At 41.0% G+C, this 23349-nt stretch overlaps 1 protein-coding gene across 1 annotated transcript in view; it reads left to right on the plus strand.

The window, feature by feature from the left end:
- The window catches only part of KDM4C (lysine demethylase 4C), a 259913-nt gene that overhangs the window by 228893 nt on the left and 7671 nt on the right, over window positions 1–23349 (plus strand). Inside the window, exon 15 of the mRNA XM_081804070.1 lies at window positions 21430–21549. Within this exon, the coding sequence (XP_081660196.1) occupies window positions 21430–21549 (120 nt within the window). The remainder of the gene's footprint in view (window positions 1–21429; window positions 21550–23349) is intronic.

Here is a 23349-nt window from a genome sequence, read left to right on the forward strand (position 1 = left end):
GTCCCTGACAGTCGGTACTGACTCTTGTTCTTTTTTTTGTGGTGATTTTTTCCATCTTGTCATTTTGTCCAGAGGAGAATAGATTAATGAGAGAACAAAATGCTAACAGGGTAACAATGTCCCCAGAAAATATACACTAAGGAAATCAGAAAAGACCTGAAACCGGGTGAAAAGAAAGGGAAAGAAAGAAAAAAAGATAAAAACAAACAAAAACAAAACAAAACAAAAAAACAGAATATGATCAAATATGATCAGGTTGGTGCATAGATCAGTGCCACACACTTAGATTTTGGGTGTATTTTGGTCTGTTAGAAGAAAGTGCCTCCCAAAATTTTAAAGAAAGAAAAACTTACATATGTACAAAAATAAGGGTTAATATGATGAAGGGATGGAATATGACTGTAAAGTTGAAAATTATAAAAGATTTTATAAAAGGAATTGATAAGAAATTGATTGAAAAAAGAAAGAAGAGGATTTAAGAAAAAAAAAGTTAGAGAATGTGATCAGGCAGGAGACTAGAACAAAGCCATACATTAGAGATTTAGGGTATATTTTGATCTGTTAGAAGAAACTATATGCCAAAATTTTAAAGAGAGAACAACTTATATATATATATACCAAAAATAAGGGTAACTACTATGAAGGGATAGAATATGACTCTAAAATGAAAAATAAAAACGATTTTTTAAAAAAGAGATTGATAAGATGTTGGTTGAAAAAGGAAAAAGAAAAATTCAAAAAAAGAAAAGACAGTTAAAAAAAATTTAACTTTGAAAGATTAAAGAATCATGGGAAAAAAGACATGAATTCTATGTGCAGTATTCCCCTAGCACTGGAGTTCTGCCATTCTCATTGATCGGCAAACTTGATCTTGGCTGGCTGTTCTTGCTGATCTTTTGGGGGAAGGGCCTGTTGCCGTGGTTCCCAAATGTCTTTGCCGGAGGCAGAATTGCCCCACCCTTGCCTGTCCGGGCTAAGTAATCTGCTTGGGTTTGATCTCGGGAGCTTTTGTTCCCTGCAAGCTTTCCGTACGGCTTTGGAGGACGAGAGTGAAAATGGTGGCCTCCTAATCTCTGCCCTGGAGGAAGCGAGAACTTGGGGCCCCACTCCTCAGTGACCCCCCGAGAAAAGCAGTCAGTCACTCCCGTCTCCCTGGTCTCCGGCCGTACTCCAAGCTCACCTGGCCTGTGACCGAGCATTTCTATCTCTGGCACCCGACCCTGTGTGGAGTCTCCAAACCCATCAGATCCCTGCAGTGCGCTCCCGCGCCCCTCTTCCTGGGGGAGGAAGGGGAGACTCCCCGGATCTGCCACTTGTTGGGTCCCTGCTGGAGGAGCAGTGGCCTGACTGTGACCCGGATCACAGTTTATGGCAACCCCGAACTGAGAGCCCGCTCCTCGGCTCCGTCTCTGCAGCCGGCTTCCTGGCTCCGATACCCGGGAGCTCTGCCACACTCAGGCACCCCTGGTCTTTCTGTGACCCCTAGGGTCCTGAGACCACACTGTCCCGTGAGGGTTCCACCCCCTGCTTAGCCACTGGAGCGATGTCCCTCAGCGGAACCGACTTCTAAAAGTTCCGATTTTGTGCTCCATGGCTCTATCACTTGTCAGAAGTGGCTGACGGAGGCCCCCTCCCCCGCCGTCTATCCTCTCAATTATTGCCTCGGATTCACTTCTCCGCACGTCCTACCTTCCAGAAAGTGGTTGCTTTTCTGTTCAGAGAGTTGTTGCTATTCTTTTCTTCAATCTCCTGTTGAGTTTGTAGGTGTTCAGAATGGTTTGATCCCTATCCAGCTGAATTCCTGGGACCAGACGAAATCCAGGTCTCCTACTTCTCTGCCATCTTGTTCTTCCCCCTCAAAAGTTTTAAATTTTTTTAAAACCCAATCTAACATCAATTTGTTCTTTATGGATTGTGCTTTGGTGTCATGTCCTAAGACATCTTTGGCTAACTTAAGGTCACAAAGATTTTCTCTTAGGTTCTCTTCCAGAAATGTTATAGTTTTAGCTTTTACATTTAGAACTATGATCCATTTTGAGTTAATTTTTGTGTGTTAATTTATTATTCTAAGTCATACCTTAGACAATGAGTATGTTATTTAAAAATCCATAGTCAGTGTTAAGAATTGTTTTTAAATTTGAATCAACTTTTATATTGTAACTTTCATATCCTTTCCAGGTAAAGAATATTCAGTCCCTAGAGCAGGGCTGTGCTCCAGCAGTAATCCCTGCAAAAACCGAAGCCTGTAGTTTTTGAGCTTCCATATATGATTTCTTTGAAGAAGGAAGTCTCTAGCCCTGAAAAAAATTTGAAACCACTGGTTCAGATGTAGGAAATTGTAGGTGCTGTGAAAAGAGGGCTGAGAGACCCATGGTGTGAATGTAGCTGCTGTTACCTGTGTCTACCAGAGAGCAGGGCTATTGGGAAATGTCTCTAGTGGTCTTAACAGGCTCCCCCATGAATATTCAGCTCCAAACTGTGAATATTAGTGACATCATTTCTAAATCTTAGAGTAGGGCTGAATCAACTTCCATTTAATAGAAAATATAAACATAATGAAAATTCTTCATTTCTTTTAATAAATATGTGGCCAGTTGTCACTGTTGCTTCCCATCATAGTATCAGAATGTCACCGTTCATTATTGACCCTCTGTTCCCCTTTAAATAAAAATGGCACACTAGCTGTTTATGATGCGAGGTTTCAAACTTATTGAAAATCTTTTCTTGCTCAAACTTCATTTTGACCTCAAACCTTGATACTGACCCTGAGTGTGGTATGATCATGCATGTTTCATAGATGCCTTAAATTTTCTGGAACTGACCCTTCCTGTAGCCCAGTTTGTAAGCACAACGTTCTGCAGTTTCTGAAATATATAGCGAACAGTGAGAGCTTCCTGAGGCAAACAGTCAACAGGGAGATTCCTGTGTACAAGCCCCTTTACATCTTTCACCTTTAGCCAACCCCAGGTGCGAACACACTGGGATTTAGCACATAAACTGGTGTCACATCCCAGAAGATATTGTGCTCATAAATCACCAGAGTTTATGTTCCTATTTGACCATAGGTCAAATCATTAAATCATAGGTTTAAATCATTTTGGTAATAGAGTAAACTTAGATTATTGTTTGATAATAAGTCAATACTTATCCAGAAGTCAATACTATCTATTAATGAACTGACACTGCCCCATTTTATTATTTCCTTTTCATACCTTAGTTGAAAGAGGTTAGCCAATTTTCATGGGTGATAGAGAACGAGTAATAATTCTTGCCTTCTATTTTACTAAGCAAATGATATTTTGAGGTTAGAGTATGTGGGTAAAGGGAGAGGAAGAATGATGTAAGGAGAGAGAATAGAGTGTGTTTTTCCTTCAGTTTCTAATCTTTCCCTCAGAGAATGTTCTCCACTGAGAAGCAAGTGGAAATCTTGGAAGCGGTGACCTGCTATAATACTTGTTGGTTGCATATGTTTCTGCAGATCAGCTGCCTTGCACCATCTGATTTCTTGGCTTCTGTAAGATAGAGAATATTATGTTTGCAAGTCTTCTGTGGTTTAGATGTTTTATTCGGTACCATTAAACATAAAGAATGTTTCGCTTCTTCAAAATGTTATAATAGCATAATGTGTTGAATAATGTTTTATACATGGTTTTTCAGATGCAAGCAGGGTTTCCCAAAAGTAATTAATGCTGATGTGATTGGTGCCTGAAAAAGATACCTTCTGCAAATTGATGGCTAACAACTCAGTTAAAGGGGAGGAGGGTTGTAATTATGCATATTTCCAGTAGGATAGTTATAATGATATATTTATAGGCTACTGTTTTTAAAACATGCTTATATTTACCGTTTTTAGCCTTTAATTAAGAATAATCTGACCTAATGAGTCCTTTGTCTGTGATACCCTCTTTTTGGTGAGAAGTAAAAGGTAAGATTTAATCTTCTAAGGCAGTTTACTTGATTTATACCATAAAGGTAGTGACTAGCACAAAACAAGTCAGGCTGTGGTGGTTGCATTTTCCTCAGCCAATATCTGCAGGCCTGTTGAAATAGGGACTGTAAGAGAGCAGTTGAGAGAACATAAACGTGAGCACCATTGACAGTAAGTGAGATTCTGTAATGAGATAAGACATACCCTGTGGAGATTATCTCATCATGCAGCAAGCCTTATACAAGGGTGCTAATAGTAGGCTTTAGTAGGCTTTATAACTTGGCTTCCTCTTCTTACTAGGTACTTTATTCCCTTCCTGGGCAAGGAATTTTTAAATGATTTGTGTATGAAATTTAATATTTCATTTAATTTTAAAATTTATTTCAATACTAGTAACCCCCCCTTTTTTAAATTTATACTGAAACTCTATCCCATGTCATTAGTTATGCTTCTATGGAATTTTGTTTCATGTTATGCTTTGCTTTTGTCTTTGTATGAAGCTGAAAGGGCAAATAACCACTGTCTACAAGTGGGTTCCCACCAGGAGAAGTTTAATAAGGATGGGGAAACAGTTGTGTTGGTGCTCAAGTCCTTTTTCTTTTCCAGGTGTGAGGGGCTTATATGGATGTGGAAGGCTGATGCTCCCCCAGGAGGCTCTTCTTGTAGAGGAGAAATTATTCCTGCAGGGCCAGGCCTTTGATTAGCTGCATCTGGATACCTGCATATGGTACATTATGGATTCCCTAGTCAAGGGATATCTTACTCTTCAGCAAGTGGTAGCCTTACCATAAAAATGTGTTTATAGTCAGCTCCTATTACGGGCCAGGCATTGTGCTGGGCCCAGGAAACATGATGATGGTAAGAAATAAAATTGAAATGGTTTTTGCTCTTATCAAATTTACCATCTAGAGGGAAACAGTAATATACAACAGTCACACTAATAAAAATGTACTTAAAATTGAGATAAGCCATGGACGTGTAACCAAAAATGCTTTATATAGATGAGCAATCATTAAGTAGACAAAGGACAGAGGTAGAGTATCCCAAACAAAGCATGCAAAAGAGCTGTTGCAGGAAGGAGGATGGCCTGCTCAGGTTGCTGAAAGAGGTAAATGATGAGCCCAGAGAAGGGAGAAAGGGCCAGACTAGGTTACGTTTTGAAAAGTATGTTATACGGTTGGGTCTTTATTCTTAAAGAGTGGGGAGAAGCTCACCCTTGAGCAGAATTCAACATGAAGAAATTTGTTATGAAGTATTTTCTTTGGCTCGAGTGGAGAAGATGAATTGGAGAGTGGGCCATAGTAGATGCTGGGAGGCCAGTTAGAGCATTTCAGTGGATCAGGGGAGAAATGATGTAGCTTGGACTAAGTGAGGAGCAGTGGAAGAATCGGAAAAGGACTCAAAGGTAACCTAATACTTTGGCTGAGGAAGAAGAAGGAGTCAAAGGTGATCCCCAGGGTTCTGTCTTGCTTAGCCAAATGGAAGGTCACACCTGTCAATGAAGGAATGTTAGAAGAAGCCCAAGTTTTAGGGCCAAGATTATGAGTTCAGACTTAGCCATATTGGAGTTTGTTTCCTTCTTCCTTGCTTTTCCCATCTCGAACAGTTAGTGCATTTAGGGCCATCACAAGACCCCTGGTTTGCAAAGCCTAGGTTTGGGTTTTTTGTTTTTGTTTTTGTTTTTGTTTGCTCCAGAGTTGAAGGGATGCTGACTGAAAAGGCCCCATGCCACAGTGTGAGAACAGACGTCCCATATTTTAGAAATGGCATGGTCGGGCACTTCCATTTTCATCTCTGAATGAACATATTGTAACACACACACACACACAATTACCTCTCTCTCACCCATTTGATAAAACAGTGAATGTTTGCCCAATTCTTCAACATGACAATATGGCCACCAAAATTGATGAGCCGTATTTACCCTTTATGGGGCTTCCATGTTGACACACAAACATTTAAATTGAGCATAACTGCATATACATAGACTTTGGCCTCACTGTACAGCTCATCCTAACTTCTCTTAATCCATAGCTCTCTTCAGCACTCATTTACCGGATTTTGCTTCCTCCAACCCCTGTTTTGTGTGCATGTAGCCTGGGTACTCCCTCACCCACTCTGGAGCTTTTAGGTCCCTTTGCCTTCAGTGGCTGTGCCTCTTTTCCCCAGGGCTCCCGCATTATGAACCAGTATAAGGATGATGTGTCTGCTGTGTGCCCTGGGAAGAGCTCTCATTTTCTGAAGAAGATGGACTGCATGGCCTTCCAGAATCTTGAACATCCCTCGTTTTGGAGATTCATTTACCTTGTTTTAAAGGGAAAGGATCAGTGATTTACATTAGTAGACAAAATGTGTTTGGTTGGCAGTAATAAGAATTAGCTAATTTTTAATATTTAACAATCACATATGCACAGTGTTTTGTATAATGTACCCATGGCTGGCTAAAGTTCAAGAAATACAGAAGAATATGAAAAGAAAAGTACAAGTCCCTGCAGCACCCCACATCTGGGTACAGCCCCACTTCCTGCTTTGTATATTCTTCCAGGAGTTTTAAAATGCATATACAAGCTTTATGACTGTGTATGTGCATGCAGATTTTTGTTTGTTTGAGTGCACTAGGTATAATATTGACTTGCTAAAGCCAGGAATTGGCATCTCGTGTGCTATTAATATTATTGCTAATTGGTTGTAAGTGATGGATGTTAAAACTATTTCCTGGAAAGCCATCCCCTTTTCTCTTCCGCTGCTTCCATATTTACTCTCTCACAGTATCATTTCTGGGGTTTTACCCATACCTACCCCCTCTTAGTTTAACCTATAAAAGCCAGGCTCAGCTGTTCTGGTGCCAGCATCACATCCACTGACCCCCTCTATAGATGCCCATATACCCTGTAATCCTCCTCCCTTCAGCATATTTTTGGTTCACAGTTGCCAGTCCTTGCAAACCTACATCAAATCAAAACTGTGGGTGTATGTTTCAGGGAAAGTAAGGAGGGTGCTAACAAAACTTCATGTGTTTTTTGGGGGGAGATTTTAAAAAGACCTATCATAATTAAAATATTAATTGACTGACTCCTCAGTCTTCATTAAGCAAGTCAGATGTTAGCAAGAATCAAGCTTCAAATAAAGATCAATAACCAGCATGAAAAGAACAAAGAGGTTCCCATTTCAAAGGTTTGTTAACTATCAGAAAAAGGGCACAACAGAATCCTCAATGTAATGCTGAATGAAGCATTCCAGGCTTGAGTGTGATCAGTAAAGCTAAATTCACTGCCCTTCTCTAATGTATTTTTAAGTCTTTGGATTAAAAGCTCTTGTTTGGATAAATCTGACAATAGTGTGTTATCTATATATCATTTTCATTCTTGTCTGGGAATGTAAAAACAGCAAAATTCTCCCTAATTTCACATTAAGATTATTTTGATTTGACAATCTTTTGACAACACAAGAATCATTTGGGGAGTTTCTGAAATTTCTGACTTCCCTTTAAGGATAAGAGTGTTGGGTAAACAGATTGATTCATTATCCTCTCCTCAATCATCTTATTTATCTGTCTACCATTTGTGACAGACTAGTCTCTGCAGAAATAGGTTGGTAGTAATTACACATGTCCTGTTCTTCATAAGACAGTTTGTTATGAACATGATTGTTTAAGTTTATGCATTTGCATTAAATCTGAAAAGAAGGACATGTGAAACTAACATAGAAGAAGGGGCTTATATGGGAAGTATTTATAGAATGGGGTTGCTCACATTTTATTGCTATGCTCAGGCACATTTGCAACTTTGAGGACATTCTGGATTACTTCATTTGTACATGCATATGCTTCAGGACTTGTCTGCTTCTGAATTTAATATAATATGGGCTGACATTTTTTTTGACAAATCCTATTCTCACAAATCCTTTCATTTGCCTTCACCCCTTTCTATTTCTCCTATTTAAACCTGTATGTGGCGTCCTCTCCAGATGTTACTCATTTGCTCAAAATCTTGCACTGCTAGGCTGTAAAATGCAAAATTAAATTAAATGATAGCCATCTCCTGGTGAGTTGCAACTCTATGCAAGTCATTTCATTGTTCTGTCCTTCTCTTTAAAATGGGGACATTGTCCTCAGGGGATCTCTTAGGCCTCTTCTGACTCTGGCAGGGGAGAAAGCAATGGGTTGTCCTGACTCATTTCTGACTAGAAGTATCAAAATGTGCCCCTGGCCTAGATGTCCACTCTTTGCACACACACATTCCCCGTTCCCAATTCCAGGCCTTGATGACCACCTGGCTGGTCAGTGTGAAGGAGTACATGCTGGGCCAGCTTGGGTGAGTCTGAGAGCTGGAAAGTGGCTGTTGATTTGTGCACATATCCGCACACTGCAACGTGGCATGACATTTGTAAGCTGCAATATCATTTAGAGACTAGAGGGCCAAGCTATTCTTAGGTCTCAGCCCAGGAGTAATTAATCCTTGTCATATTTTTACACACCATGATGTCTTTTTGCAGTTGTACATTTTACCACAAAAGCTTTGTAAAAGCCTTTTCCACAGCAGTAGGCTTTCCACACACCTGTCTCTTTCATTGTTTCTAGGCTTTTTGCTTCACCCACTGCTGAGCTAACCAGTTGATTAGGTTCTCTGTGTGCCCCTCAGAGAACGAGGTTGGCTGTATGAATAGGTTTCCTTGGGGTGTTGATCCAGAAAGATGCTCGCTTTCTTTAGCCATGGAAGAGGCCGATGTTATAAAGAGCTGAAGGAGCATAGCCACCTGGTGACTGCAGTTAGATTAAGGGAGAAAATAACTGTCCATCTGTGCCTGGTTCTTCTTCCCATTCTTTGCATACTCCATTCCCAATACTTTGGTGAGGGAGGACCGGCACTTGACAAGAGTTTGAGAAATTTAGGAACCATAATCCTAATCCACTGTAAATTCAGTGAGGATTGGACAGGGCACTCAATGAGAGAATCTTAGCCAGGGGGGTCTCTTATCTAAAAGCTCTGATAACCACTGGCGCAGTTCAGGGCTGCTACATAAAGAAGATAGGCTAAGGGGTAAGTCCCCTCCCACCATAGTCTTTAAACTACCCATTCCCTCCCCCTGACTTTCCTCTGTGACTCCCTCAAATTCCCACCCTCTGCAGGAAGTCTCCTTTACCATAGCCATGGTGAGGGATCCTCAAGTTCATTGTTGAACACTATAAGTGACAGGGAGCTCACTACCAATTTGTTGCTGTAATTAGTAGGAAGCACTGGCTTCTTTGCATGGAGCCTGAATGCTGCCTTTGAATCACCCCAAGAACCAGTCTTGTTCTTGACCTCTAGAACAAAACTGAATAAGCCCATTCTCTACTCACAGCTCTTCACATGTTTGTGGAGAGCTATCAGGTTCCTCCTGAGTCTTCCCAAATCCAAAGAAAATTGTCCTCCTGCCTCACCACTTAATATGTATTTGTTGTGGGAAGGAATGAGTGATCTAATGAGAAAGTGGTTTTCAGAGTGCTCTTCCTCCAGGATACCCCCTCAGGATGAAATTTTTTGGACAGTGTCCCACTCAAAATATTGCTCTCAGATATGAGAACACTGTGCCTTAAACCCAATCTGACCATGCAAGCATGACAACTCCTTGTTCTTTTCATCTAGCCATTGAACACTTACCAATGCAGCTAGGAGGAAGATTAAGTGAATTATTTATGCAGCTATTGAAAATCATGTTTTCAAAGGATATTTAATGGCACAATATAATAAACAGAAAAATCAGTATATACAGTATGATCCCAATTATATATAAAAATACAAATGTGCAAAGGAAAAATCCTCAAAGGAAATGCGTTGAAATGTTACTGATTATCTCTGGAGAATGTAATCATAGGTGATTATGATTTTCAATTTTATCATCTTATAGTTTCCATATGAGCATGTTTTATTTTTATAATAAAAAAGTTATTTTTTAAAAAAATCTGAACCATTCTAAGAACTCCTTATATTGTGACTCATTTTCCCTGGATTTCTCTATCTGATCCTTTCAGATTCTTGTGTCAAATTTTCATTTTAGTTCTCCCATCTCTTGAGGCATCTTGAAGCTCCCTGGAATATGATAACCATGTAGTGTGCTAATAATCATTCTGTTAAAGTACTTTGCACTGTAATTCTATGACAGAGGAGTTCTTACACTTATCTTTTTTATTTTTATTTTTTATTTTAATGTCTGTATTTCCCACTAAGGAGTTGTGTGAAGTAGATAGTCACATCTGTTTTTCTCAATACTAATCCCAGTGTTCCTAGAATACAAGAAATGCTTGAAGATTAGGTGTTGAGTGAATGACTGCCCTACTTGTCCACTTATTGGCCGTGTTACCTAGGGCACATAATTGTGCTTCTTTACCTAGATGGGAGATGACACCTGCTTACTGACCCTACTGGGTTGTTTTGGATTTCAGCTAGGATAACCTTGTCTGGTCATCTTTTGTAGTAGGTTCTTGGCTTCTCAGTGCATCCTGTTGTCACAATTTTAAATCTCAAGGATCATCTGCTCCCAAGGTTTTCTGCCCCTTGCTGTCATCCTCCAGATGTTCCTTGTTGATATGAATTAAATCCAGTCACAGTTCACTTCAAACTCACCAGCTGCCTGTCACCGTGCTGTGCTTTTCTGTTCTCTTCTCCTCTCCTTTTAAATATATTTGAGCTCTAATTCTCCCAACAGTCCTTTAAGGTCGTGTTATTCTATGCATTTGATTGATGAGGAAACCAGTGCCTCAAGAGTAGCGTGGGTCCAGTCACTTCTTTGACCCCAGGCCTTGGAAGGCGCGCTCTGTGCCGCATCAACGCAGCAGGCCCTGAGCCACCTGCTCTGGCAAGTAGAACGCAAGCTGTGGAGCAGAATGAGAATCTGCAGAGGCCAGCGCCACGAGGCGCTGCTCTTCTGACTGCAAAGCCCCTATTATGGCATGTGAGCACAGGAAAGCCTTCTTGTCCCATAATGCTTACCCCTATCTTTCCTTTCCTCATCTTTTTTCAGCTTTTGGAACTGATATTTATTTTTAGAAACCATGACCGAGAAGTTCACTTCAAGACTGTCTTTCTGTTTTGCGACATAAATTTTTATTGACATAATAAAATATTTTGTTCCCCTCATGCATGTTAGCCTTTGCCAACAACTATAAAAAAGGGGAAGAGATCTGATCTATAGATGGTAATTTTTTCTCCCTTATTTGAGTATGAAGAGTTACAGTCCTGGGGTGCTTTATGCCTTAGTGTCTGCAGGAAAAACAGGAGGAAGATGCAGCCAGTCCAGAGAAAGTCCTTATAAATGGTGTTGGCTGTTTCTCCAAGGTGGCAAGAACTTGATGTGTAACAGACAAGGGAGTTGACACCAGTTACCTCAACCCTAAAATGGAAATAATACTAAATACCAGGATTATTGTTGAAATTATTGAAATGTATAAAGCAGTTAGTATGGTGTCCAGCACATAATAAACACTCAAGTAGTGATGTGACTGTGTTTCTGGTTGTTATTGTTCGTGGTGGTGGCCAGTAATTTTCAGTTAGCCCATTGGTTAGAGGTCCCTAAGCATAAGATTCCCAGTAACACTTACAAATGATATATCCTCCAAAACTTTATAAAAGGAGAGGTTATTGAAAGAAGATCTAAGAAGAAGTACCAAAAAGCTTTAAACATACAAATTCCCTTTTCCAAGTACTTTGTGTATCTGGGGCTTTTAGAAGATGAACGTGAAAGATTTCCTGTTTTGGTTCCTGGTGTGATGGGGCATTGGCCCTGTAATCATTGGTGACATCATTCCAGAACAATCTTGAGAGGTAGAGAAAGGGGTCAGGGCTATAGCTCTGTCCTCCTGACTTGACCACACCACTCAACATATTCAATGGGATCGCTTGACCAACTGTGGGTGCCCCAATAAAATCAAGCTGTTAGTGCCAAAGCATCCAACAGTGATCCCCACAAAGCGCTGCTGGAGCTACCAGCTTGCTTCTCCCTCTGACCTCTGTCTTTAAGGACTACATAGCTGCTCTCACCACAGCTTACAAAGTGTTTACATTTACCTAGCCAAGTGAGTGCAGGAGAGTCCTGAATCGGGGCTCTTTAGTTAATTCAGTTTATGTGGAGGGTGATTTAACTTTGAGGGGAAGACATGAGGAGTTTTGGTTAATCCTTTGGTTAATCCCAAGGAGAAAGTCCTTGATACAGTTGATGTCATAGGAGGGTGAGTCATGGACTCTGTCCCCACCTCCCAGCCACTTACCTATTATTATATATGGTACCTCGTATTGTAGATATTCGTGTAAATATTTGAGTCCCAAACTGGACTTGAATTCCTTGAGAGAAAGGACTTCAAAAGGACTCCTCTTGTCTCTGTCTTCCCAGTGCTGAGCTCAGGAGGAGAGTATATGCCAGAGGGAGGGAGAAAAGGCTGGGGGCGGGGGGCTCTCTCAAAGGTGGGTAGTGGTGAATGAGCCTTTCAGTTCCATTAATCCTCTCTAGTCCCAAGAATGCTGAGAACCCCTTGTTTGCATTTCAGAGCCACCACCATTAACTGTCTCCGTGTCCCTCTCTCATATGCCCTTGCTGTTAGGTCAGCTCCCCAGTGTCACCCCTGGTTCTAGTTAATGACTTTCCTTATGTTGTATCACTTAAAAGAACTAAAAAGATAATTTACAAAACAAAATGCCTAACTTTGTATTTTCTGTGCCTTTTAAAGCCTCTGCTTACCAGAATCTCACCTATTTCTTTTTTTTTTTTTTTTTTTTTATTTGCGAGAGAGAGAGAATGAGAGACAGAGAGCATGAGAGGGAGGAGGGTCAGAGGGAGAAGCAGACTCTCTGCTGAGCAGGGAGCCGGATGTGGGACTCGATCCCGGGACTCCAGGATCATGACCTGAGCCGAAGGCAGTCGCTTAACCAACTGAGCCACCCAGGCGCCCCGAATCTCACCTATTTCTAATAGGGTGACTTCTTTTAGAAATATATTGTTTGAGGCTTAATGCTGTGGTAACATACAGAAACATAAAACAGCATCCGTCTCTGGCACCTCAATATTTTTACCAGGCATGGTATCCACTCTTGGCTTTTGGCAAAAGGGAAAGTGTGTGCTAAACTTGGCCCTCAGGAATTCACCACGTATGTGTCAGTGTTGTTGTTGTTGTTTTTTTCCCTCTCTGTGGAGAAGGCACTATGTTTCAGAAGACAGGTGTGGTTAAGTGTCAGGGCATTGGCAAATGTGCCTGCTGGGAAAGAATCTAGCTGTTTGAGGGAATAATGAGGCATTGCTCCAGCTTAACAGAGACAACCAGAGCATCCTGGGGATAGAGAAAGGGTGTTTGTATGTGTTTCCCTTACAAAAGAAAAAACTATTAAAAAGGAAAGCTGGACATCAGAATTGGAGTTTTCCCAGAATGATGAGTGTCAGTGTGGAAGTAGGTTGGCTTGAAGCCATTATCTCACAGGCTGCAGTGACAGTGTTTTATAACTAGGACAGAACACAGATAAGATACCTCAGTGCAGGAGTGTTCCAAGTTTTCTTTCAGGTATGTTAGATGTCTCTCACTATAGAAAACTACACGCAAAGGAAGCAGCTTGGAATTCGTTTTTTCTTTATACATAGAAGGTATAGTGTATTTTGGAGATAATCTCAAGCAGTGATCATCAACCTGGCCAAGCATCAGATTGTTTGGGAGTTCATTTAGCTTGAACTGTACCTTAGATTGACTGAATCAGGGCGCCTGGGTGGCTCAGTTGGTTAAGCGACTGCCTTCAGCTCAGGTCATGATCCTGGAGTCCCTGGATCGAGTCCCGCATCAGGCTCCCTGCTCGGCGGGGAGTCTGCTTCTCCCTCTGACCCTCCCCCATCTCATGTGCTCTCTCTCAAATAAATAAATAAAATCTAAAAAAAAAAAAGATTGAATCAGAATTTTCTGTGGTGGTTAAGATTTATTGCACTAGAGAAATGAGTCTGATGTTGAATTTTTCAAAGCTTAATGAAATTAACTTTATAAATAGTTTATATACCTTTTTACCAACTTATTCCTGTTCCAGAACTCTACTCTAAGAATATAGTCAGTAATTTGGACAAAGATTCATGGAGAAAAATATACAATAGCATTATAGATGATAGGAGAAAATTGGAATGACCTAGATATATCTTACAATGGGAGAGTGGTTAAATTAATTGTGGAATAGCCATAATGTTGCATGTATTCAGCCAGTAAAATGGAGTTTTTAAAGGATAATTGATAACTAAGAAGATACTCATAATGTAATTATAGGTGATAAATGGCAAGGCACAAAATTATAAATGTACATAAATGGACAAATATTGTATGATTTCACTTACAGTGAGGTACTTAGAAATAGTCAAGTTCATAGAGACAGACAGTAGAGTGGAGGTTGCCAGGGGCTGAGGGTAGAGGGGAATGGGGAATTAGTGTTTAATGGATATAGAAGTTTGGGATGATGAAACATTTCTGGAGAGGAGGGTGGGGATGGTTGTACTACATTGTGAATGTACAGAAAGCCACCAAAATGTGAACTTAAAAATGATTAAAATAGTAAAATTTATGTTGTGTCTATTTTACCACAACAAAAAGGAAGACTTCTTCCCTCCAAATGCTGTGGAATGAGTGAAGGAACATGGCATGAGCTGCAATACTGAGCTCTTCACAAAAGGCGGCCTTGTCTGCCTCTTTGGAGAGCTCAGTTGTTCTCCATGTGAAAGAAAATAAAGTTTGTAGCTATGAAAAAAAATTATGTATGTATAGGAGGATCTTTTTAAAAAACACATAGAAGCATAGAGATAAATCCAAATGGTAACAGTATTTACTTTTAAAAAAAATTTCATTCCAGTATAGTTAATATATAGTGTTAAATTAGTTTCAGATGTACAATATAGTGTGATTCAATTCTATACATTACTAAGTACTTATCATGATAAATATATTCTTAATCCCCTTCACTTATATCACACATCCCCCACCCACCTCCCCTCTGGTAACCGTTTGTGCTCTACAGTTAAGAGTCTGTTTCTTGGTTTATCTTTTTTCCTTTATTTGTTTTATTTCTTGAATTCCACATATGAATGAAATCATATGGTAATGTCTTTCTCTGGGCTTTTTTTTTTTTCTTAGCATTATGCTCTCTAGCTCCATCCATGTTGTTGCAAATGGCAAGATTTCATTCTTTTTTATAGCTGAATAATATTCCATTGTATGTATATTCTACGTCTTTATCCATTCATCAATCAGTGGACACTTGGGCTGCTTCCATAATTTGGCTATTATAAAGAATGCTGCTATAAACATCAGGCTACATATATCCTTTCGATTTAGTGTTTACATATTCTTTGGATAAATACCCAGTAATGCGATTACTGGATCATACAGTAGTTCTATTTTTAACTTTTTGAGGAACCTCCAGACTATTTTCCACAGTGGCTGCACCAGTTTGCACCAACAGTGTGCAAGGGTTCCTTTTTCTCCACATCCTTGCCAACACCTGTTGTTTCTTGTGTTTTTGATTTTAGCCATTCTGACAGGGTGGTAACAGCATTTACTTCTAGGTGATGGAAATACGGGTTGTTTTTGTTTTTTCTGTCTTTTAAAATTCTGTAATTTCCCCTACTGAATTTATGGTAGATGCTCAGAGCAAAGAATTATTAAGTTAAATAATATTAAAATGTTTTCTATCTTTGTTATCTCCACATGAAGGGTGTTATTAAGTATGACTTCTATTTAACAAATAGTCCAGGATTTACTCCTTCCAAATATGGTTCATCCCCTTCAAAAGAGTCCCCTTGAGAGCCTACCATTGATCAAGATACTTGGTACTTACCTTTCTGGCCTGGGATACATTCTTGTGGATATCCCTAAAGAGAGTGTACATCTTCAGATTGTGATGTTTAATGAAAACTTGGGGACAGTCACAAATGATCTAGGGCCAAGCCTTGTGATTAGGAAGGTGGTATTGTGAATATGTTCTTTTCCTTTTTGAATGATGGCTTTCCTCATAAACACTTTGAACTAGGATTGGGTAGTCTGGGAAGCCCTCCAGTTTTATATTCCACCATTAAATGAAAGGTGTCATCTCTACTTTGTGAGAGGAGAGATCTGCCATCACCCAAACCAGCAGTTGCTTATCATTTAGGGTTGTCGGTTGTAAGCAACAAAAAGTGATTGGTAACTTATTGAAGCTTACTAAAGAAATGTAGTGGAAAGTTATCAGGAAGCCCACAGACTCTTCAGTAATGCGAAAGAACGAGATCAGAGAACTGATGAAAACAGGGGGGGCTGCTGAGCTGGAACATGGGCAGGACCGGGCCCATGGAAGGCAGTCCAGGGAGGACACAGTTGCTTCCTCTTGCGTGGTCAGCGTGGCCCAGGCCCTGCCTTCGGTGATGAGCGCTGCTGTTCCGGCTGCCACTGCTGCCCTCTGAGCGTGTTCTCTCCCCGGCTGCCTCTCTGCATCTCTGACCACAGGGTCTGCGTTCTGAGCAGCTGCAGCCAACAGGCCAGGCCCCCATCCATGTCCCGCTGCCAGGGAAGCTGGGGAAGGGAGTGTCTGGCACGTTCCGGGGTCTGTAACGGCGCCAGGTCTGCCCCCCGCTGAGACTCCGAAGGGGAGCTGCGGGTCTGGGTGCCGGGCAGCCAAACAAATGATAGGTAGCAGCACAATTAGTACATGGCCGTCAGTCAGCCTTGTTCATTCCTGCTGGAGTCCATTAACGAGCAGGTGATTAGCCCTCAAAATGTCAGCAGTTGCTGGTAGCAGTTCGCTCCCGGTCAGTAAGCACTTTCCCCATGGGCGGCCGTCAGAAGTTCCCAACTATATGCCAATTAACCGCTGGGAGTTTGAGTACCACGTCTTTCTGTGCTGCAGCTGCACTGAGAGACAGGGTTGCCTGCTCCGTCTTGGTAGGAGTAGAGGTGGGGATGGGTCAGCGGGAACATGGCTAAACAGGCAACACTCAAGCACAGCTGCTTGAAGAGGTCCTTCCCGAGGCCCCAGTAAGAGTTCCAAGCCCGCAGTCACTGCAGAATTCAAATAATCAGACTGGCGGTTGGGCTTGTCTCTGTAGCTGGTGGAGCAAGCGCGAGTGAGCCCTGACTTTGGCCCCAGTGTGATGGGACACTGTGCTCTTGCCTGGGTGGGTGACCCATCTCGGTCCTTTCATCAGAGCCCTTTAATCACAGCCAGAAGCCTGCTCTTGACTGTGATGATGATTTCTGTCTTTAATTTTAACATCATCTATTTGGTACTCCAGCTACAGGCTTACCGGCAGCTCCAGACACAGTGTCCCTGTGGACAGGGCCCTGGCAGGCTTTAGGAGAGTTTACACATCCCTGGAGGAAGTACAGCAAATGGTAAACAGCTATTTATGTCAGGGGAAGCCAAACTGCTTCTGAGGGTCTAGACAGCAACTGGGAAAAATGCATTAGTCAAGGTTTTAATGCATCTAATTTTCCAGCAAAGGGGTTTACTTGCTCCGGCAACACACTAAGAACTGCATTAGGAAAGACCTCTTTAGCATTTTACATCCTTTAATACACCTCAAATACTAAAATGCTTTAAAAAAAAGTCACCTGGGTCACATAGAGCTATGGGGGGAGGGAGGCTGGAATCTTCATTTTCAATGTGTGCCTCAGTGGTTGGGACCACACTTTAAGGAGCTATGCTCCTTGTGTACAGCCCCGGGAGATGTGAGCCAGCTGAAGGCCTTTAAGAGAGGGGGCAGACCATTCACTGGGGCTTTTCACAAACTAAATCCCCTCATGATTCTATTTTTCTGACTTTTTATTTTTAAGAGAAACTTTTTTTTTTTTTAAATGTGAAATCTTATTCAGCTTGTTCAATCAGTAAAACTTATTCAATCCATAAATCAAATAGAAGTTCTTTTCTGGTTGAAGTGATCATGGCAACCAAAGCTCACACTCCACATGGATTTCCCTTCAAGGACCCTGAGATGGTCACGCCATGCAGATACGGGGCTCAGTGTGACAGGCCTCCAAGTGTGGGCAAGATGCCCTTTGTCCCTAACTTGGGGAGCTAGACATTGTTCACGCCTCCAGTGTCTCACCCAGATGGTCAGTAAATAGATACTGGATTAATGATTGTGACAATCATTGTGACTCCTGCTTTGGAGGGACCAGAAAAACCTCAATATCAAAACTTTCAGCTTCTTTTCTTCAGCCCACATGCTTCTACTTCCATTCCTGTTTGAATGCTTTTTACTCCATGTAGTCATAGAAAGTTTCTGGCAAACTCAAAATCTTGAGACAGCTGGTGAGTTGAAATCATCTCTCTGTGGAGGAACTAGATGTTACAGAAATACATTTATTTATGTATTACTATGAGCTGCCTTAAATCCATTTGGAAAGTAGCTGGGGTGTAAATAGTGAATAATACTAAATGAAGTTATATGCAAATCAGAATAAAACCACTTCCAGCTAACTGGCCTGGCAGAGAATGAGAAGGTAGCCATCAAGGCGAAGAGGGATGCCTCCTAGTGGAGGATGAGGAAAGGAAAGTCACAGAACAAATTTGTGTTGTTATATAGTTGGTTATTTTTCTTTATTCTTCTACTATGAATAGAGAAAAAAAGAATTCTGAAAGCCAGATTGAGAAAGCAAACTGAGATGTCCTTCCTGGATTTTGACATGAAAGGGTATGAAGTGATTTTTTGTGACTGATACAGAGCGAAGTTAGGTAGAGGCTGAGCTGTAAGTTGCTCTGAAGTCAGGTACTTTCAATGCCTAATTAAGACTTGTGAGTAAAGGGCAAATAGACAGTGAGACAGATATCAAACCATATCTCAGACATTTTGTTTTCAAACATCTTTTTTTTAAAAAAAGAATTGTTTCTCACTTGGTAAAGTTGCTTATGTTTAGTTTATTTAAAAAGCTATATTATTATGATAAATTGCTCAAGTATCTTCATACTTTGCTTAGGCCACATTTCCATGGCCATTGCCACACCTTTGGTGATATGGTACTTAAAATTTCAGGTCAGGATTTGTTTTGAAGAATTATTTTAAATGTTAGAAAATCTCTGTCAAAGATTAGATCTCTAAAAGTAAGAACCTAAGTCTCCTACTTAGCAGTTGTATTTGGTGGGTGAATAAATTAGGGAGTGCATCCTCTGTGTTCCCCCAAGGCCTTGAATTCCTTCGGCTGGGACTGTAGGGCCCAATAAATAGAATTATCTTGCCTGAGGAAAAGCAATATAGAGAGACCATGGAGTCAGGATTTGGAGACTGAAAAGATCTTCTTCATTACTAATAAAGCAGATGTTGTAGTGTGTGGTATAATTATATCTGTGGGCAAACAGGGTACCTGAAACTGGACCTGAGGATTAGGCCTCCTAGTGACAGGGGTGCAGGACACCTCCAGCTCCTCTCTGGGGAAGGGGCAGAGCAGAACTTGAGTTCTCTGTCCACAGGGTGGCTCCAAAGGGAAAGGGAACATGGGGAGTAAAGCCACAGTTACCAAACTTTACTGGCTCCCATCCCCTGGGTATCTCGGCACATCTTTTTTACACAGTTCCATCTATTAAGTAACTTAGGTCTAAACAGCTTAAGACTTGGTGTCTGACGAGTGTCACTGTGTTTCCCCTGAAAATATCCCGCGAGCCCCTGTGTTTGCTGGGGTGGCCCAAAGCCCTGTGGTGCATAGTTTGGAAAATGCTGTCTCCTTCAGAACTCAACAACAAAATTAAGTCATTGCTTATTCTCTTGGAAGAGTGGATGAATGAGAGTGGAAAAGAAGCCAGGAACATTACCCCAGTGGAGCTCCTCCGCGTGGAAGAAAACTTTAGGAGCGGGAAGATACACGCTCTTGTGCCACCTCCCCCGCTCCCTACTCCTATTCCCAAAGCTTCCAGGTTTCAGCTCAGTTATCCCAGGGCCTATGTAGCTTCCCAGCCTAGGAGACTGAGTAGTATGTATAGAGAAGCTGCACCCTCCAGTGTTCTTGGTACCAGGTACATTTTTGGAAGGGAAATGCAAAGTGAAATGATAACCCCAGGGGCATATGTGGAACACATTTCTACAGCCTACCCTTTCAATTCTGCATGCCCAGAGGCCAAATATTACAGAGGCCAAGGAGAAACTTTTTATTTAACTAAGAGCAGACTGTCAATTTGGTAGAGCCTCTGAGCACACAAATTTTTCTTTGCCCATAGCTTTAGATGGAAGGGAGTCTGCAGTGAGAAAAATGAATAGCTGAGCCTCTCATGTATACTCCAAACCCAACAATAAAATGGCCACTCCTTTATAATGCAAAATTTCTATTAATAATGAAAAGTAATAGATGGTGGATTTCTGGTCATAAACAACTAAAATATTTCCTGTGTGTGCCTCTCATTTAAACCATAGAACCATGCCCAGTCTGCATTTATAGCTTGATTGGTCAAGTGTGTATTTCGATCAGTCAGATTGGCCTCATCAGTAAAATACAGATATTAGCAAAACACAAATTGCTAAATGTTCAAAAAATTTACCAAAGAGGTCAAGTATTTAATTCATTTGTATTAAAATTTTTCTATGTCATACCCAATACATACAAATTTAAGAGTTTGCAAACTATGTCTGTGAAAACATTTTATTTGACCTGTTACCTCCCTTCCCTACCAAAAAACAAAGCACCTTTCAAGATGGACTACAGGCTTTGCTCTGATCTACTCTCTTAGGAGGAGGCAGTGTTGAGCAGAAGGCATGAAATGAAAGACTGACTATGGGTGCCTCCATGGATGCCTGTGGAAGGAAGAGGGGTGGTCACTTAATAGGCGGCCGGCAGAAGCTTGCCTCTCCAGGGAGGTCCAAGGATCTTCTGAGGAGGCCTGCTAAACAGCACACTCCCCTCCCAGCCTCAGCTGCCATGCTGCGGGTGCTTCTTGCCTTCCTTTTCCCTTGCTGTTTTGCCGGCTTGGACCTCACTCTGTTCCTCTCTGGCCCCATTTCCACCTGTGTGTCCCAACTCTTACTATTCTCCCATTCAGCTTCACTCCTGCAGAGATTCTGACAACTTAAAGGAGCCCCTTTGGAGCTCAGTTTCCTTGTCAGTAAAATGGGGATAATTAATAATCTCTGCCTACTTCGTGGAGTGATTATTGAGGATCAAATGAGTTGTATGTTAAAGCATTTGGTTAACTGCAAAATACTGTATAAATGTCAGGTGTTGTAAATCATGAGCTGGTCTCTTCTTCAGCTAAAGGAGTTTCTGTGCATGTTTTAGTTACCCTCTGAACGATTCTTCGTCAAGTAGCGAATGTAAATGCTGCTCTTCTTTTCCTGCTTGGCTTATAGTGGCTCCTTTGCAGTTTTATGATGGAGGCTGAATCTTTAAGTACTCCTTTGGCTCATATCTCTTCCCCTGAACACCCATGCAAGATCATAATCCATAAAACACAGAGACAATAACTCCTTTTAATTGCCAGGAGTTCATCGTTTGCTAAGTTCCAAATGCAGTCACTTAGACACTTGCCTTGAAAAGCCTGTCTCTATTTCTTCCACAGAGCCGAGACTGTGTAAAACTGGGCCCTCCTGCTGAGGGAGAAGTCGTGCAAGTCAAGTGGCCTGATGGCAAACTCTATGGAGCAAAATATCTGGGATCAAATGTTGCCCACATGTACCAGGTGAGTGCTGTCCTGTGTGAGATGCTTGCTGAGATGGACAGGAGAAGCCAGAGGGCAGATGTATATCCATTGTACTGCTGATCAATAAACCACATGAATTTGGAGCACCTCTTATTTTATAAAGGAGGCAAAGACTTGGTGTCAAACGACCCACATATTGGAGTTTTATTATCAAGTTCAACACTGGGAAACTAATAACATTTGGTGGATGGTTTAATTGTAAAGAATACAGTTAGGCCACAAAAATAAGCGACTGGATGGTAGGCTGCTTTCTTGTGTGTACATCATATGGGGAGAGACTAATTGGCTCCTTTATCTCACTGTAAGCCAAGACAATGATGGCTCTTCATCAGCCAGCAGCCCCTGAATGGGCGGCTTTTGCCTGAGAGACATACCCCCATTGGGTGTCTCCTCAAACCCAAATCAATTATGCATTGACACAGTTGTGGCCACCTAAGCTTAAAGGAGTGCTTAGTTCACGAAAAGTACAACAATCAGTTGGATATTCTGTTCACTAGGGAATGCTACATATTACTAAAGAGTACATATACAATTAAACAATGAAAATATTTTATCCCTATCAGAAATGAGAATGAGTAAACTCTAACAAGGGAAACAATATGGATGGCAGATGTGCATTTATATTCCTTTAGGCTTTAAAAAGGAACACATTTATTAGAATCAGTACATTGTAGTGCTTTCAGTAACATGGTGGCAGAAATCAGTGTTCTCAAGCTAAGCAGTAGAGTAAAAACAGGAGGATTGAAGTAAAAGAAGAAAAAAGAAGGTTCTGGCCCGTTAAGTTAAAAACAGCTTGAGAGCGATAAGACTGCCAGTTTCAGCACAGAAATTGTTCAAAGACTGGTAAGGGGCAGGGGCATCAGTGGAAGAGTGCACTGTTAGACATTGCACCAGGAACTAGAGCACAGGGTAATTAAAGGAGGTCAAAGAGCTTTGGGAAACTTGAACATTTTTTAAGGTCTAGAAAAGCCCAAGGTGAGTAGGGAGGGGAGGACATTTATATACATGTTGTGTATGTGTGTACTTGCACACACGTATGTGCATGTGTGTGTAAAAGCTATTTTCCCCTTTGTCATAGTGTTAAGTTGCTGGAGCTTCTTTGTATCAGAATGTCCAGAATTAGGCAAAAATCATAAGACAGATTGGTAATACTGGAGACTCCTAGAAAAGAAGCATTACTACATCATTTCAAAAGAAAACAATTATATTTAGTTAAACAATAAATGCAAAAATGAAGCATCTTATATGTAGAAAAGCTATTAGCTACATGAAAAGTATCATAAGGAAGACATGCTGAAATTCAGGCTAATTAGTAATCAGTGTGTTAACTTCAGCTGAATTTGTGATGGCCTATCAATATAGAACTAAAAGCATATTTATAGACTCAATGAAAAAGTTAAGGCTAATATTAAAGTTGTCTCTCAAGTACAAGTAGTTTAAAATTCTTCATTAAACCAAGTGCCCTTTTGAGATCATTTTGTGTTTTGTGTCTAATTATTCAGTCTCATCATTGAATAAGCAAAGATGTTTATAAAAATAGATGTAACCAAAAAATTCCTATTGCACAGTGCTAAATATCCTAAGTGTATGCACTTTTTTGACCCTCCCAGGAGAATGAGGGTAAAAAGGTTACATGAATTTAATAATTTGTTGAAGAGCACACAGCTGGTAAAGGGAAGAGCCAGAGTTTACTCTCAGCTCTGTCCCAACTAGGGTGAACAACCATACCAGCTTGCTCGGGACTGTCCTTGATTTTAGTGCTAAAAGTCCTGCATCCCG

Source organism: Leptonychotes weddellii, chromosome 14 (genome assembly GCF_054177405.1).
Source record: "Leptonychotes weddellii isolate Sample4059 chromosome 14, ASM5417740v2, whole genome shotgun sequence".
NCBI classification, from domain to species: Eukaryota; Metazoa; Chordata; class Mammalia; order Carnivora; family Phocidae; genus Leptonychotes; species Leptonychotes weddellii.